The sequence below is a fragment of the Gopherus flavomarginatus genome, chromosome 6 (genome assembly GCF_025201925.1).
Source record: "Gopherus flavomarginatus isolate rGopFla2 chromosome 6, rGopFla2.mat.asm, whole genome shotgun sequence".
NCBI classification, from domain to species: Eukaryota; Metazoa; Chordata; order Testudines; family Testudinidae; genus Gopherus; species Gopherus flavomarginatus.
Genome location: NC_066622.1, coordinates 127057889 through 127074759, shown reverse-complemented (window position 1 = coordinate 127074759; position 16871 = coordinate 127057889). Strand labels below are relative to the sequence as shown.

Sequence of the window (16871 nt, the reverse complement as noted above, 5' to 3'; positions counted from 1 at the left end):
TGTAACATGTAATGTTACTATGAGAAGAATTCATTTTCTAAAACAGCCTGAATGCTTTGGGATTTTGACATTGTGATGATGTGTTAACAAGGAATATGGAGCAGGGGAGGGGAGGCACTGTATGAGAACAGATGGTGCTTACTTGTAATTTAAAATTCATTGTAATGCATCTCTCAGGCAGTTTTGTCAATATATATGGTGATTAAGCCAAACCAAATGCAGCCAAACTAAAGATTCTGTGGAATTTCTGTGTGCATACTGTACATGTAGACATTGTCACTTTGCAGCATTTGTTTTAACAGTGTATCGTGCAGCTACATAGGCTTCAAGAACAACTTATCTGGCTCATGTTTGTTTTACAGTAGCCTCTGCTGTAGATCTGAAAAATAACAGGTACCTTTTATAGTCTATTTACTAATGGGCATCTGGTCCAGTACAAGCACCAAACAAGCCCCTATAACATAGTTGTTCTCTCCAATATTAATGAAGCTGATTCTGTATATAATTGAATTTTCATTGAAATTGCACTGCTTTAGTACCTAGCAATTTACAAGTGGATTGTTTTCCTTAATGATGAGCAGGCGGTTGATACACTAATATCACCAATGCTGCACTAACCTGCTGCAATATCTTAGTGTTGCATCTGCCATTTAACATGTTTTTGTTGTATACCAGTACATCATTAAAGATTCAAAAAACTCACCTTAATCATATAAATGTGCTGCATATGCCTTATCTATATTACTATTCAGTATCTATGTGGGGCTTCTTGGAGGGTTAGTCAGGAGACATAGGTTGCAATGTGTTCTGTATACAGATGCCACCCAGCTCTGTCTTCAACACATCTTACCCAACTGGAGCAATAGAATTAATTAGCTGGTGCCTAGAATGAGCTTGAGAACTCAGCTGGCAGTGACTCAGTCCAGATAAGACTGAGATGATGTTGGGCTGAGAGAAGCAGCCAGAAGAATTGGGGGGAATTTATATCAGCACCCCTTGTTGGGGGAATGTGACTGCCATTTGTGAAACAGGTGTGCATTTTGGAGGTGCTGTCATATATCCTGAGCTGCTCCTGGATGTCCAGGTAGCAGCTGTGGCAAACAGTGATATTTTTTCCCCATCTGAGTCTGACAAGACAAATGTGATCTTTTCCCCTCAATATAAACCTTCCCACAATTATCCGTGCCTTTGTCACCTTGAAATTAGCCTGCTGTAATGTGGGCCTACATTTGAGGGGCATTCAGAAGCCCAAGATAGTGTAGAATACCACAGTTTGATTATTAAGTAGAATTGCACATTGACAACACATTAAACTAGTGCTGCATTGTCAACATTTGTATTCAGTATGTTCATTTTAACCGATAAGGCGCTAAATGATTTGACATCTGGTTACGTACAGTTGAGGTCAGCAGAAATGCTTGAGCCAGAGCTCCTTCAATGTGTATGAGAAGTACTTGGCTCTGTGCAGTATCCTTGGGTTTTAGAACTTGCTCTCCTTCCTGGTCTTCCAGAACCCAGATTTGTTAACCTCCTGATTATGTGGCAAAGCCTGTTTTTTTCTTTTCTCCCTTCTCTGAGTCTGTTGAGGAGAGGATATATTTATGGGCAGTCCTTTGCTTATACGATGATTTTAATTTATGGGATGGAGCCTATAATTACATTTTAGAAATCTGAAGAAATAATATATGTAGCTGACACATTCAATATGTGTTACAGAAAGATACATATAAAATTGCTTTTTATCAAAAAACGACGTGTGACAAATGGCTAAACTTATACAAAACTTTTAGGTATCTACAAACCTGGAGTGTTTTGAAGGCCTTAGGGTAAGTTTGTAATTATGCTACCTGCTGTTGATGGATTATTTAGCTTAGACTTTTATCTGAATAAACCATCCCAAGGGATTGTCTTTCTATTTCAGTTAATGAGTTGAATTTCTTTGCTGCTTAATATATCTGTGACATCCCAGCAGCCTTTTAAGTTTACCTCTGGCTGTGAGACAGAAACTAAAAGGGGCCCTGTTATCATATTGGAGGTATTAGTTAAAAAGTAACCCATAATACCAATGAAAATACCTTGTAATTTAACGTTTTTGATGGATTTTAAAAAGTGTATTAATAGTATGAAAGTTGTTTTTGCTGATGGTGGGGAAAATGAATTCCTAGTACAGGATCCTGGTAGCACACTGATTAAGGATATGAGTAAAGGAAGAAAAATAACTAAATCCTGTTTTCCAAGTGTTTTTCTTTTTAGTATAAACTTTTTACCGTGTTATTAACCTTCTCTGGTTGTATTTGTGTGCTGTAATATTTGCCATCTAATGTTACCACAATAGCACGTGTTCTTTTTCTTTCTCACCCTTGCCAACACACACTACATGTGGCTAAAGGGAGAATTTGGAGTCTGGTTCTGATGTTGCTTTAGGCTGAAAGTAGGTTCGTGTCATTTGACATACTTGTGTAAGAAAGACAAGGTGGGTGAGGTAATATATTTTATTGGATCAAATTCTGTTGGAGAGAGAGAGAAACTTTTGAGCTACACAAAGCTCTTCTTCATGTCTGGTGAAGTACTCAGAGTGTCACAGCTAACTAAAGGTGGAACAGATTGTTTAGCATAAGTCTCTTACACACATTCTAAGAAACCATTCAATGTGAAGTGGACTGTTAATGCCTGTGAAGGTAAGCATAGTGATCTGTGAGTGGGTTTCTTGTCCATAGGTTCTATTGTTGAAGCTGATCATGGTGTTTGTGAAGTTAATGCTGGGGTGGGAATGTTCTACAGAGAGTTTGATGGGTGGGATGCTGGTTGAAGTTGTGGTGGAAATCTGTGAGGGAATTTAGGTCGTCGGTCCAAAGGATGAAAATATCGTCAACATATCACAGATATATCATTCGTTTTGTGGTACATTTGTCTGGAAATTCTTCTTCACGTTGGCCAATGAAAAAGTTGGTATGTTGGGGAGCCATCCTAGTACTTATACTTGTTCCCATGGTTTGGAGAAAATGTTTGTTGTTGAATGTAAAATTATTATGGGTGAGGATGAAATGGATGAGTTTGATGTGTTTGGGATGGAGATCTGAGTGTTATCCATTATCTTGTAGAATATTTGAGGCAGGCAGCATCGCGCTGCCATCATTTTGAGACATGTTTGCGCATAGGGAAGTGACATACATGGTGGCAAGGATGGTGTTCTGAGGGAGGTGGTTAGTGCTGTGGAGCTCTGGAGGAAGTTGGTTGTGTCCTGGAGGAAACTGTCCTTTTGTGCAAGGAGTGGTTGGAGGATGGTTTTTTATGAGTCCTGATATTTCTTCAGTGAGAGTGCTGTGGCCAAAAAATGTTTGGCCTGCCTGAGTTCTCTTGTTTCTGTATCTTGGGAAGTATGTAGAAGGTCCCTGGGGTGGGTTCCTGGGAGATGAATTAGTAAAGGTTCTCCTGGAGTTGTTTGAAAAAAGGTTTTGATCATATCCTTAAATTCCTGGGTGAACTGTGTTTTGGGGTATTCTCTGAATTCTTCATAATTGGTGATGATGTAGGGTTGTCAGTTGGCCTCATTGACGCAGTTATCATGGTTGAGGGCTATGATGGCACCCTCTTTGTCTACTGGTTTGATTGCTACTGGTGGTTGGATTTCAGGGACTGTATAGCTGTCCTCCCAGTGGTAGAGAGATTGTGGTGGATCTGATATTTAGTATGGATTTCACAGTCAATTTTTTTCCTGAAGCAATCAACATAATGAGCCCATGGTGGGATGTCCAGGCAGATGATTCTTTTTTTCATATAACTGTTGGTAGGGATGTAGTAGTTGTGGGTAGTGTTACTTGTTCTTGGAACCAGCCAAGAAATAACCACAAACAGAGGGAGAACTAGAGCAGCACTGAGGGTTGATTTATTGCTTCCCTTATTTGCACAATTATACTCAGACACACAACACATTCGTGCTGGCAGGCTACAGGCATGGATGTTAGTTTCTGTTTCACAGATGGCTGGGGCTGGCCAGGCGTCAGCTGCCCAGAGATCGGCCATGGGTTGTCAAGAGTCCCTGAAGTTCCTTCGGATCCGCAGGAGGGCTCTACTGCCTCTGGTCCGGTCCCAAGTTTAGTGTGCTGTTACATTTCCTTCTTGGTAACTGTCCTGGCCACCTTCACCAAGATAATACTATGGTTCCATAAAAGGCGATATTTACTTCTTTGCTTTTCCATTGGCTGTCACTCACACTATCTCACTCATTCCTTACATTAATTGATTACATGTTCATAAGCATGAATACAATTGGTAATATAGAGCAATACAGCTTTAAGCAAGAATGTAACATCATTGGGGAGCTTCCGCTGCTTGTGGCTTTGTAACAGCATAATAGGAAACTGTGCGGACTGCACTTGAAAGAGCAAATGAGGAGGGTGCATCTGGTTTGTAGTTCTCCATGTGTTAGTATGGTATCAGATTCTGTGGTGGGGCAGAAGGTCAGTCCATTGGAGATAACACTGTTACAGTTAGAAGTAGACTTAATAAATTGATGTTGAGATGTTGTATGGTGTCCGTGTGGTGGGTTTTGGAGCCATGGTTTCTCCCAGAGGTGGTATTCTGTGGGTTGTGGAGTTTTTGTAGTTGTAACCCACTAGCCCTCCTTTTTTGTTGTGTGACTGCAGAGGTGTTAATGGGCTACCTCACCTTGAATGATCTCATAGAACATGTTAACTATTTATGCAGAACAAACTGTGACACTCTTTGAGTTCCTTCCCTAGACCTGAAGAAGAGCTCTGTGCAGCTCTAAAGCGTGTCTCTTTCACCAGCAGAAGCTGGTCCAATAAAAGATATTCCATCACGTCTCCCTAATATCCTGGGACCAATGTGGCTACAACACTGCACACATGCTTGTGTAATTAATTTGTAGCCAAGTAAATATGAACCAAATGCAAATACTGGTGGCACTGTCAGCTTCTGCTAATGCTAATGGTGCTGCTATACACACTGTGGATGATTTTAAAGTGATTTTCAAACATTAAATAGTCTTCAAAACATTCTCGGGAGGAAATGTGTATAATACTTACCTATCTTAGAAGCAGGTAAATTGAAAAACAATGAAGCTAAATGTCTTCCCAACAGTTGCAGGGTGAGCTAATGGGGAGGGTCTGAATGGGTACATCTACACAGTGATAAATTCATGGCTGCCCTGGGCTTGTGGAGCTTGGGCTCTGGGGCTGAAAAATTTCTGTGTAGACATTCAGGCTGAGGCTGCACACTGGGCACTGGGACCCTGCAAGAGTGGAGGGACTCCAGCCTGAGCCTGAATGTTTATACAGCAATTTTTATCCCCAGAGCCCAAACCCCATGAGCCAGAGTCAGCTGACCTGGGCCAGCTGCGACTGTGCCATGGGTCTTTTATCCTGTGTAGATGTACCCAATGCCTACAATTCTCTTTCTGTAGAACTGGAGAATAAACTGCTTTATGACCTAGAGTAGTCATAAAGCTAGTACTGCAGGAAGCAAACCCAACTTCATTTTTTTAAATTAGTTGTTGAGTGTGTAGTCTCTTTGTGGATGTAATTTTTTTTTTCATATTGTTGCAGCAGGCCTGTCTTTACATTTAACTGAGCGTGGGGACTTTTGTTAATAATGGTACTATTACTTTGTTGTGAAAAGACAACAAATGCGTATGAGATATAGATTAGGAATTCTGTGCCAGTACTAATCTAGCGATGGAGTGGATTTGACAAATGCAGTACCTAGCTAAATTGGTTATGCTTTATTTTTAACTACTGCATACTCCTTGTATTATAAATGTGGAAAGATGCCCAGATCTGAAGAAGAGCTCTGTGTAAGCTTGACAGCTTGTCTTTCACCAACAGAAGTTGGTCTAGTAAAAGATATTACTTCACCAACCCTCTTTCTGGAATGTGGAAACAGTGAGTCTTAGCGTTAACTGTATTTGCCCATAGGCGTGGGAAATAGGTTGCAGGGCGTGCTGCAACATCCCCAGGTTTTGCACCCGGCTTCCCGGCTGCTGGCCTCGTGCCCCTGCGGCCCAGGGTCCCAACTGCCATCCCCACTGCTGCTTGGGGGCTCCACAGCTGGTCTGGGGTACTGTCAGCCACCAGCCCTCAGGGCTCCACTGCTAGTCCCAGGATCCTGCTTGGCTGCCGGCCCTGTGCCAGGGTCCTGCCTGGCTGCTAGCCCCAGGGTCCCGGTCGCCAGATCCGGGGTCCATGCGGCTGGCCTCATGCCTGAGGCTCTGCACCCCCTCAGCTGTGGCGCCAGCCTCCGCTGCCTTACCCCTGTCCGTATCCCTCCCTTCCGGAGCCACAATCCCGCTCCCAGCTGCAGGTCTAGGGGGGCAGTGAGGGCCACAGATGTGGGTAAGAAGGGTGCAGCTCAGCACTCCCACTCCAAAAACTGTTCCAGCACCACTGTATTTACCTAATTTCTGTCAAAATAATCTTTTGCCTAGTCACTGAGAAGGATAAAGAAATTTGATGGTGAGTTTGGGGAGAGGAACAGAGAATGTTAGAGATGGTACCTAATGACATAAGTGTGCTGCTGGTTGGCAGAGAAAAAGTTGTGTGTGCAACCCTGATTTTGACATGTGTGCTTAACTGTGCAGTCTTAACATTCTCTTAGTGTAGTTTTTTGTATAGCATGTGGTACAATTTGCAAGCAACACGGAGACTGGTTTTGTCTCGGGATATCAAACCTAATACTGATGCTCTGGTTGATGCAAAATGCTGCCAGCTAAGTGGCCAAAAATGAAATGACTGTCAAAAATAGCACATTTCAGTTTTAAAAAAGTTAATGTATTGACTTTTAATAGCATACTATATTACTCTTCCTTTTTTTCGTTTTTATCTATACTTTTGTATCATTGTATGAAAAGGTTTCAGTGATTCAGGCCACTGTATTAGTCCTAATTTTGCCATCATGGTGATTTGAGTTTGAGATCCCTGCCTTAGATGAAACTGGAAGGTCTTTCTGGGCCATCAATGTAGGATCATACTACCAGTGCGGTCTAACTGCGGACCACACCACATGCTAGTGAATTGGGAGTGAAATTTATTTGGCAAAGTCCAGATCATAGTGGAAAATTGAACTCTGTCAGTTTGAATTGTGGGGATTCATGCTTGAATTGGGCCTTGAATTTGGCTTTCTGATCTACGTCTACTGTATACTTTTTGTCATTATACAGTAAAGAAAAAAGGGGAGGGGTTAAAGAATTGGAAATCTTCCTTCTTTTCCTTCTTGTTCTCTTCACTTACACTGTCACATCTTGCTTTTTTTCTTCCTCTTGAATATTTCAGATATTTTTAAATGCTTGAAATTTGTCCTTCTGATGCGTATTGTCACTACAAGCTGAATATCACCACTTCAAACACCTACAACCTGGGCTTACTAGTATGCCTATGTTTGTAGGGAATATATCTTAATTTAGATTAGGTTGGAGTTTACGTTGTCTTTTGAATCTGAATCCGAAGAATTGCATATGTGCACATTGTGGACAGTTGTGTTGGACTTGAAAAGGAATTTGTTGTGGACTTGAGGAATTTGTGTGTGTTTGGGTTTTGTGATGATAATGTTACCTTAAGTTGTGAATTCCTTAATTTATATTGATTATGTTGACATGAAATGAACTGAGGCAGTCTTAAGTGTATGTTAATGACTCTTTTCTGTGTGATTTATTAAATAAGGTATCAATACTTGCATCTTGGTCTAAAAGCCCCAAACAGGAAAAAGATAAATGCCTTACTAAGAGAGCAGTACTTCAGTCATCAAAGCATTTTAGCTAAAAATTGCCTTCAGAGTTTACTGTGTTGCTCATTCACTGAAGTGCAGAGGGAATTCTTTTGTTCCTGCCAAAATGGTAGTCTTCAGGTTCTTTAAATTTTATACTTCATATCTTAAATACAAGTACCTTTTAAAAATCTAAGATAAAATTACTGGAATTCTTGACATATGTGAGGTCCTTTATTTTTTTTTCTGCTCCAGTCAGTGACACCAGAATCCTTTCTCACTTTTTTTAGAATCGATAGATTCATTTTCCTGTCTAACCCACAAATAACTGGATTGGTGGGAGCCTTGTGCACTTTACTCTTGGTTTCTGATCTATCAGCAGTTTAACAAAAGGTGTACTCTGTGTCTGTTTTGTTTTTTATAGTCAGTCAAAATCTACACCAAATGTCATGTGAGAAATGAACAGATCTGTAATAAATTGACCAGCTGTAAAAGTTGCTCACTAAACCTGAACTGCCAGTGGGATCAGCGGCAGCAAGAATGCCAGGCGTTACCAGGTAAAAGCTTTGACATTTGAAATTTGCTTTTTAATTGTTTTGAGAGCTGGGTGAATCTCCCAAATTAATTTCCATGAATATTTACTCAACTAGAAAAAATGACTTTGTCTTGCTTGTGCTCACTGCCCTTTATGATCTCCTTTTTAAGGATAATCTAGTGACTGAGTTCACTGGCAGGAATGTTCATGATAACAGCTCATTTTAAGATGCTAATATGAAACATTCCCAGAAAGCAAATTTTGACTTTCTGAAACCCAAATATTCTTACTGTGAAAAAGATTGGATACACCAGGAACATCCAATCAGGGAATATAAACAATACAAATGTGATTTGTGTGTCTAATCAAAGCTAACAAAAACAAACTTTGATACCAGATTCTTCTAACAAACTGCTTCTAAACAATCCACCAAACAAGTTATTTGCAGAAATTGCTCAATGAATAATTTAAAATAAGTTTTAGACAACCATAAAGTGCATGTAAACAAACTTTGAAGATGCTAGTTTAATAGATTACATTAACTGCTATCAATTAGTTGCTCATCTTTTAACAATAATGTGCAGGTGACCAGTGCTAAACATATATTAATGATAAGATTAAAAATGTATCTTTCCCTAAAAAATTTAAAATGCCAGAAATTTGTTTTACTGACATTTAGTATTGTGTGTCTAGCCACCATGCTGTTATAGGGTGATTATTATTTTAAGATTATAAAAAGGACAAAAGAAAGAAGACACATGTTTGTGATCTCTTGGTTCTAATAAATTTGTCTTCATATTTCTAAAAAGAGATTTAGATAATCTCTAATCTACTCATTTTTCTGAGACAACTATTGCCATGACACCAAAATGTCAAACCTGTATATATTATTTGCGTAATATAGCCTTGAATGCTTTTTTACATTTAAGTCTTTATAAATATCAGAAAGATTATACAAGCAATGCTATTAGACTGTAACTCAGAATATAACTTACTGCAACACTATATAAGTTGTATTTTTTATTGTTAATTGGCACTTTTACTACATTGACATTCAAGGTAATATAAAACTTGATTTTCTAAGTTGTTTAATAATATTACATTTATAAATTATGATGAAACTGAGTAACGGTATATACTGGACTGACTTGAAAAAAATAACAACTAAACCTTCTAGATGTGCATTTGCATGTTTTTCTGCTTTTTTAAAAACAACTTATACATTTGTAGCTTAATGTGATTTCTGTACTAGCTCATCTGTGTGGGGAAGGATGGAGTCACATTGGCGATGCCTGCCTTCGCATAAATTCTAGTCGTGAAAGCTATGACAATGCCAAACTATACTGCTACAATTTGAGTGGGAATCTTGCCTCATTAACAACCTCAAAAGAAGTGGAATTTGTTCTGGATGAAATACAGAAGTATACAATTCAGGTAACTTGACTTCAAAGTGCTGGTTTATTTTGACCTTTAAACCCTAAATGTCCAGGCTACAACTTTTTCTCTCTCTCCAAATTGCTGAAGATGTGATTTACAAAGGTTCCTGAGCTAGAGCTCATTAGATTTAGAAGAGAAGGAGCTGCCAGCAGATGATTTTGTGGGAAGAGGGCCTATTCTGATCTGTTGGGGTTTATACATGCTGCAAGGTCTCCTTTTTTTGTGGCCACCTGGGGCAGGAAATGGAATGAAGGAGGGAAGAGTTTTGTGTTAATTTGTTAATTGCTGTACAATGCAGTTAGGTGTGGGAATGAGTTACCATTTTGTGTGTGGTCAGCTGTGGATTTTTGGCTGTTCAATGTAACAGTTGATTGTTTTGTTGAAAGGCCCACCAGTATCATGGATGGCTAATTTAGAGAGAACAGGGGTTTTAAAAAGCCAGCTTGTAAGGGACCACTGGAGCTAGTGAGCAGGAGCAGCAAAAAGGGGAGTTTTGCCTGAGACTTTAGAGAAGGAGAATGAGAGTCAGATGCACCTAATAAACATTCTCTAAACTTAGACCAACAATCCCCCAAATGAAAATAAAAAATGAACACAAAGAACAAACAAAAACCCTGCAAGGCGGGGGGGGGGGAGGGCAGGCAGAAGTTCAACAGCAGGTGACGTGCATTCGGTGCAAGAAACTCATGACCCTGAGAGACAGAGTATGGACTCTTGAGACCAGAATGCCTGTATTGCAAGAGCTAAAGGAGACAGAGAATTACACAGAGAGACTTTTTGGAACATAACAGAGTGGTCCTAACCCCAGTCTTGACAGCCTCTGTGCTGTTGAGGAGGATGAAAGTCTTTGGGAAGGAGAACAACAGGCTGAAGCAGAGGGAAGTGATCCCATTGCTGGGACCCTCCTTCCAGATGATGTCATGGTATCCTCTTGCACTGAGGATACTGCTCTGGGGGAGGGAATTCCAGTTATTAGGAAGAGATGGGTAATAATAGTTGGGGATTCAGTTGTTAGAAATATAGATAGTTGTGTTTGTGATAACCAGGAGAACCTTACTGTGAATTGCCTGCTGGGTGTGAAGGTTTCAGTTCTCTCGAGACATCTAGACAGGCTTATATGCAGTGCTTGGGAGGTGCCAGCGGTCATGGTACATGTAGATACCAATGACAATAGGGAAAGGTAGGAGAGAGGTCATGGTGGCCAGATTTAGGCTGCTAGAAAAGAAATTAAAGTCCCAGGACCTTCATGGTAACATTTTCTGAAATGCTTCCAGTTCCACATGCAGGGCCAGTTTGACAGGCAGAATTTCAGGGTGAGATGATGGTTTTGAGAGCAGGATTTTAGGTTTATTAGGAACTGGGGAACCTACTGGGAATGGAGAAGCCTGTACAGGAAGAATAGGATCCACCTAAACCTCAAAGGAACCAGTTTCCTGACATATAAAATTAAAAATTTTATAAACTCCTCTATAACCTAAGGGCTGGGGGAAAGCCAGCAAGTGTGGAGGAGCACACAGTTCAGACAGACACATTCTTAAGGGAGTATTTATTAAAGGGAATACACTACATCCTAGTTAAGAGGAGATGATAGAAGCTGATAAAGCACAGGTATGACCTGAAGAGAAACAGTCAAATGAAAAAGAGCTCTTTGGGAATGGGTGACAGGAGATGGATTACTTGATGATTTCTTGTTCTGTTCATTCCTTCTGGCATTGGCCACTGTTGGAAGACAAGATATTGGGCTAGATGGACGTTAGGTCTGACCCAGTATGGCCTTTCTTATATTATTATTCAATTATATCACATTAAAGTAGAGAACTAAATATTGACAATTTTTTAAAGTGCTTATTTACAAATGCAAAAAGTCTGGAGTGCCAGATATGAAATGAGGATATCGATATAATAGGCATCACAGAAACTTGGTGGAACAATGATAATCAATGAGACACAATAATACTAAGGTACAAAAAATATATGACAGAGTATGTCGTGCTGATAGGAGAGCGCCATTATATGTGAAAAGAAGCAGAGAATCAAATATAGTAAAAATCTTAAATGAATCAAACAGTACCATAGAATCTCTATGGATAGAAATTCCATGGTTGAATAATAAGCATATAACAGGAATATACCATGAACTACCTGACCAGGATGGTGACAGTGATTATAAAATAGTTGGGGAGATAAGAGAGGCTACAGAAACAGAAAACCCAGTAATAATTGGGAATGCCAATTATCCTCATGTTGACTGAGAACATGTTACTTCCAGACAGGATGCAGAGATTACATTTCTAGACACCATTAATGACTTCTTCTTGGAGCAGCTAGTCTTGAAACCCATAAAGGGAGAAGGAATTCTTGATTTAGTCATAAGTGGCACCCAGGATCTGGCCAAGAGGTGAATGTAGCCGACCTGCTCAGTAATAAGGACTATAATGTAATTAAATTTAAGATCCTTGTAGGAGGAGAACACCAAAGAAACCCAGCACAGTAGAAGAAATAGGAATGACACAAAATGAAAAGGCTAGTTAAACAGAAATTAAAATTAATGGTCACAAGAGTTAAATCCCTGCAAGGTGGATGGAACATTTTTTTAAAACACCATAATAGAAGCTCAAGCTATATGTATACCCAAATAAAATAAAAACAGTAAAAGGACCCAAAAAATGTCACTATGGCTAAACAATAGTGTAAAAGAGGAGGTTAGAGACAAAACATCATCTCTTAAAAATTAGATGTCAAATCCTACTGAGGAAGATAGAAACAGGCATAAATTCTAGCGAGTTAAGTGCAAAAGTATAGTTAATGAGGTCAACAAAGAATTTGAAAATTAATTAGCAAAAGCTAGAAAAACTAATTTTTTTAGACTACATCAGAATTAGGAAGTCTGCCAAATAATCAGTGGGGCCTCTGGATGATAGAGGTGCTAAAGTATCTCTCAGGGAAGACAGGCAGTTGCAGAGAAACGGAAGGAATTTGCAATAGTCTTCACCGCAGAGGACGAGAGGGGGAATCCCACATTTTGAGCCATTTTTTTTTAGATGACAAATCTGAGGAACTGTCCTAGATTGACGCATCAGTAGAGGAGGTTTCAGAACAAATTGATAAACAATAAGAAGTCACCAGGACCAGATGGTATTCACCCAAGAGTTCTGAAGGACCTGGCAGAACTACTAACTGTGGTATTTAACCCATTACTCTTATCAAATGACTGCTGGATAGCTAATGTGACACCAATTTTTTTAAAAAGCCCCAGAGGTGATCCTGCCAATTACAGCCTGGTAAGCAGACTTCAATGCCAGGCAAATTGGTTGAAGCTATAGTAAAGAATATAATTATCAGTAATATAAATAAACACAGTTTGTTGCAGAAGAGTCAGCACGGCCTTTGTAAATGTAAAGCATGCCTCTCCAATCTATTAACATTTTTTGAGGGGGCTCAGGATACATATGGACAAGAGTGATCCAATGGTTATAGTGTAGTTGGACTTTCAGAAAGACTTTTACAAGTTTTCTCACCAAAGGCTCTTAAGCAGAGTATGCAGTCATGGGATAAGTAATTGGTTACAAGATAGGAAACAAGGGTAGGAATAAATGGTCAGTTTTCACAGTGGAGAGAAAAAGTGGGTCCCCCCAAGAATTTGTAGTAGAACCAGTGCTGTTCAACATATTCATAAATGATCTGGAATAATCTGAAGAAGTGAGGTGTAGCTCATGAAAGCTCATGCTGAAATGAATTTGTTAGTCTCTAAGGTACCACAAGTACTCCTGTTCTTTTTGCGGATACAGACTAACATGGCTGCTACTCTGAAACCTGGAATAATGGGTAAATAGTGAAGTGGCAAAGTTTTCAGACAATACAAAATTACTCAAGATAAATCCAAAGCTGACTGAAGAATTACAGAGGAATCTCACAAAACTGGTTGACTGAGTAACAAAATGGCAGATTAAATTCAATGTTGATAAGTACAAGTACTTTGCAAAACATAACTCCAACTATACATACAAAAATCACACAAGATCTTGGAGTCGTGGATAGTTCTCTGAAAACATCTGCTTAGTGTGCACTGGCAGTCAAAAAAGCTAACAATGTTAAGAGGATAGATAAGAAAACAAAAAAATATCATAAATCCATGGTACACCTACACCTTGAGTACTGCATGCAGTTCTGGTCACCCTGTCTTAAAATAGATATATTAGAATTGGAAAAAGTGCAGAGAAGGACAATAAAATTATTAGGAGTATGGACAGCTTCCATATGAAGAGAGATTAAAAAGACTTGGACTTTTCAGCTTGGAAAAGAGATGACTAAGAGTTGATATGATAGAGGTCTATAACATCTTGACTGGTGTGGAGAAAGTGAATAAGAAATGTTATTTAGTCCTTCACATAACACAAGAACCAGAGGTCACCCAATGAAATTAATGGACAGCAGGTTTAAAACAAGCATAAGGAGTTACTTCTTCACACAATGCACTGTCAGCCTGTGGAATTCATTTTCAGGGGATGTTGTGAAGGTGAAAACTTTAACTGGATTAAAAAAAAAGAATTAAATAAATTCCTTGAAGATAGGTCCATCAATGGTTATTAGTCAAGCTGGTCAGGGACACGAATGCTATGGGTGTTCCTAGACCTCTGACTGCTAGAAGCTGGGACAGGACCAGGGGGGTGGATCACTTGGTAAAATGCCGTGTTCTGATCACTCCCTCTGAAGCATCTGGCACTGGTCCCTGTCGGATGACAGGATACTAGGATAGATGGACCATTGGTCTGACCCGCTGTAGCCATTCTTGTTTTTATCTTCCTGGAATGTATATTTAAAAAAAAAAGTACTTTTGAAAAATTACAACATCAGAACAGTATTGAGATTCCAAACAGATAAATCATTTCTTGTAAACAAACGAAAGATTTACAGTTTTATACATAGTCTGTGGGTTTTATACCCTACATGCTCTTGGCTAGAAAACAAAGTTAGTTTCATAGTAGCTTATGTTTTATAGACAGGATGAGAAAAGACAATTATGAATAATAGTTAAAATTTATATCAAGCTAGTAGCTGATTTGCAAGGTCATTATGCTGCAAATGAATTAAGATTCCTACCAAGGAAATGGCAATGTAATCTTGCCCTTTGCAAATGTTTGTGTTGTATTAGTTCTGAATGCAAGAATTTAATGTCATATATATTTTAAATTAAAGTATCATTTTATACTATGTTCTTGAAAAAGATATGCAAATATTGGTCATGTTGCTAGTTTTATTTTTCAGCAAAATGTAGGAAGTGAACAGTGTAAGCTGATTTATTTTCCCTTAAGTCACACCTGTGCTTTTCTCTTATTTGCTAAGGAAAGTAATGCATTCCCTATGTTTAAAACATGTCTCTTGATTTGTACCCACTGCAGCCTTGAGACATATTATATCTTACCACTTTTTTGACAAACAATAATGTTAAATTTGTAGAAAACCAGAGTTACAAAATCAAGAATAGGTCCACAGAAATGACTCCTTGAATTATTTACTTGACTTTTTTCTTGTTTGCTATTAAAATTGCACATAGAATTATCTAAAATCTAAGACAAAAGATAAGGTGAGTGAGGGCATGTCTATACTTGAACCACTGCATCAGTGCATGAAGATGCTTTACGCCAGTGTGAGAGCCCTCTCTTGTCGTCATAGTTATTCCACCTCCCTGAGAGGCAGTAGCCATCCTCCCTCACCAACAGAAGTTGGTCCAATAAAAGATATTACCTCACCCACCTTGTCTCTCTAATATCCTGGAACCAACACAGCTACAATAGCACTGCATGCAACAATATAAAATCTAAGAAAACTGCCTGTGACAGACTGTCGATTTGACAATTTGCTGGCTGGCTTGAAGTGCAGATGAGAAATATCTGTTTTATTTCTTTGGAATGCCATACTTTTACTAGATTTCAAAGTTAAAAACTTCTGCAAGGTGACATCCTTCCAAGAATATTTTTATTTAAATGAATTATGTGCTGAGCCGTTGCAGTTATATAAATTTGAGATAATCCACATGTGGCATATAACAAAGGTAGACAAATGCATTCACTTTAAAGGGATATCTGGGGTTAAATGATCATTTACTTATCAGAAACTTCTAATGCAATGATACAGTGATTTATGTTGTTTTTAATAATTTCTCTTTCATTCCTATCTGCCTGTCCAGTTCTATTTATTCTGTTTAAGTAACTCTAAATGTGTATCAGCTGTCACAAAACCTCTATGAGATTTTGCTTGATTTTCTTTTGTCTGCCTTTTTCTCTGACTCCAATCAGGATGATTTAGGGGGTGAGATTTCATTTGAGATGACTTGTCTTTATTAGACACAGTGTTGCAGAGTTCACAAATGTAGTCAGAGCAGCTGTAAGGTGAGAAGCATCCCTTAATCTGAAATATCTATGCTTGAGTTTGACTTTTAAAGGCTTTAGAAATATTTCTTTCATCTGAAACAAAAGCTTTTAGGATTAATGGATGCAGTAGAGTCACATCTGAAAGTAAGAATATGGATCTGCTTCATTTGATATTTTTGTATTAAGAGGAAAAAAAACACATTAGCAATCATTCATTTATAACAGAGACAACTGGAAAAAGATCAGCATCTATTGTAATAGGTGCCACTTATAAATTCTTTATCATGCATAAAAATATAGAATTTTATAGCTTGCTTTACAATATTCAAGACCCGTAGCTCTGCAGTAATTTCAGCACCATTTCCACATGAGGTTCAGAATGAATACATAACACAAAATTTATGAATTCCTTCAGAGTGTGGAGACACCTTCCATCTCTCTAATCCCTTCAAGATTCCACTGTTAGAGTTTAAAAGAGCCATCATAATGGTTCCTCCAAGATCTTAGCTCTAAAAAGGAGCAATAGCTGCTAGTAGGCTTCCATCTTAAAAAAAAACAAACAAAAAAACTAAATCCTGTTGAGCTAGAGAAGGAAGGGAGCCAAACAAATAAAGGTTTGTGTGTGTAGTGAAGATAGAGAACTACATATGTATTCTTTAAATCAAGCAAACAAAAAAAACCTTAAAAACAGCCTACATATTTCATGGGTTTTGGTGTCAAATAAGATTTAAGATGATATTTCAAGTAAATATAGTAAATCAGGTCATTAGGGAGCAGTTCACTATAGCTCAGACAAAATGATCTCTGAA

At 38.7% G+C, this 16871-nt stretch overlaps 1 protein-coding gene across 5 annotated transcripts in view; it reads left to right on the top strand.

The window, feature by feature from the left end:
• ATRNL1 (attractin like 1) overlaps positions 1-16871 on the top strand; it is a 1010697-nt gene that overhangs the window by 293092 nt on the left and 700734 nt on the right. For 4 of the 5 annotated variants that reach the window (XM_050958927.1, XM_050958928.1, XM_050958930.1 and 1 more), the window contains exons 14-15: positions 8144-8276; positions 9507-9688. The exons of the other annotated variant lie outside the window; for it this stretch is intronic. In XM_050958927.1, coding sequence (XP_050814884.1) covers positions 8144-8276; positions 9507-9688 — 315 coding nt within the window. The remainder of the gene's footprint in view (positions 1-8143; positions 8277-9506; positions 9689-16871) is intronic. 5 annotated transcript variants of the gene reach the window in all.